The sequence below is a fragment of the Athene cunicularia genome, assembly GCF_003259725.1.
Source record: "Athene cunicularia isolate RWA chromosome 2 unlocalized genomic scaffold, athCun1 chr2_part1, whole genome shotgun sequence".
NCBI classification, from domain to species: Eukaryota; Metazoa; Chordata; class Aves; order Strigiformes; family Strigidae; genus Athene; species Athene cunicularia.
The window spans coordinates 8,337,111-8,338,507 of NW_020799095.1; the positions used below are offsets into that span (position 1 = coordinate 8,337,111).

General features: G+C 48.5%; 1 protein-coding gene across 1 annotated transcript in view; it reads right to left on the reverse strand.

Annotated features, from left to right (window-relative positions):
* Positions 1 to 1,391, reverse strand: part of CNOT10 (CCR4-NOT transcription complex subunit 10) — a 38,531-nt gene extending 37,140 nt beyond the window's left edge. The window contains exon 1 of the mRNA XM_026843703.1: positions 1,365 to 1,391. Within this exon, the coding sequence (XP_026699504.1) occupies positions 1,365 to 1,386 (22 nt within the window). The 5' untranslated portion in view covers positions 1,387 to 1,391. The remainder of the gene's footprint in view (positions 1 to 1,364) is intronic.
* Positions 1,392 to 1,397: the final 6 nt, after the last annotated feature.

Sequence of the window (1,397 nt, forward strand, 5' to 3'; positions counted from 1 at the left end):
TTGGAAGGGGAGGAATCTATCACATGACTCTTGCTCCAAAAGCATTTTGAAAGGTATGAAGACCAGACGGAGCATTCAGCCTTCAAAAGATAATGACAGTTTGTGGTACCAAGACTACATTTTTCTATGAAGCACTGCACTACTAGTATAAACATAACAGACTTCAGTGCTATATAGTAAAAAGCAAACACCTCTCAGTGGAAAGTTATTTCTAACTAACTACTATGAACAAGTACGGTATGTAGAATATCTTGCCATGTTTTGGATTTATTTGGGCATATGCTTTTAAGAAAGTACAAACTGAAAAGTTCCTTCAATACTTCTGAGAACAACAATAACAAGAACATGAAAAAGTTAATGGCAATTTTTTTTCCTTGAATGAGATGCTTACAGTGCTTATAAATACAGGATAGTTTAGTACACATCATTCAGTACAGTACACTAATTTTTCCTCACAATCTTTTTCAGATACTGAGGAGTTTCATACTTGGTATCCAGAGAAAAAAATGCTTAAAGTGATTTTAAATAACGCACCCACCACATAAAACCAACTGAAAAAAAAAAAAATCACAAGCAGATCCCTCTGGCCTTCCTCCACTGCACCCTCTTCCCCATCCCCACTGAGTTGCCATCTGAGAGAAGGGACTTTGCAGAAAAGAGGACTTCTTGCATGAAGGGAGATGGACAAGCCAGTAGCTTATCAATGCTAATGAGTTACACGGCAACCGTATTTGAGATTATAGAGTGTTTATCAGAGGATGATTTATTTTTTAATCTCAGTGATTTCTCTCTATTGTCTTTTCAGGCACAGGTTTAGGAAAGACTGATCCACTGAAACCAAAGCAGCAAGTCAGAGGGAATCAGACCGAACTCCAGAGGTTAAGTAGCAACACATTTCCCCAGCACCTTCCGAATGCCTCGGTTTAACAAATTAACCCCGAAGCTCAACTTCTGTAGAGGGTATTCAGCTCTAGGAGACACCCGTCCCCGCCAATACGCCCATAACTCCCTCCCCACCGAGCCCTTCCAGGCCAGGAGGGTGCAGCAGCTCAGCTCGCCTCGCAGAGGGCACGGAGAGCTCCGTCCCCACACGGCCCAATCTCGACCCGCCAGGACACAGGCCCACCGGCGAGGGGCCTCGTCGGCGCCTCACACCGGCTACACCGGCCGCCGACAGTCCTGCCGCCGAGGGGGGACTACTTCCTCGGCGGAAGGAAACAGCACAAATAACAAGTAGCCGTTTCTTCTTCCGCCCGGGACGCACCGGCACTCGCCGCCCCCCAACGGGAGTGGTATCCCTCCGCAGCAGGCGGCCCAGGCCCGAGGCGGACACGGCGGGCCCCGGCGGCTCCCCTCGCACTCACCCGCCGCCTTGTCCGCCGCCATCTCCCCCGCCG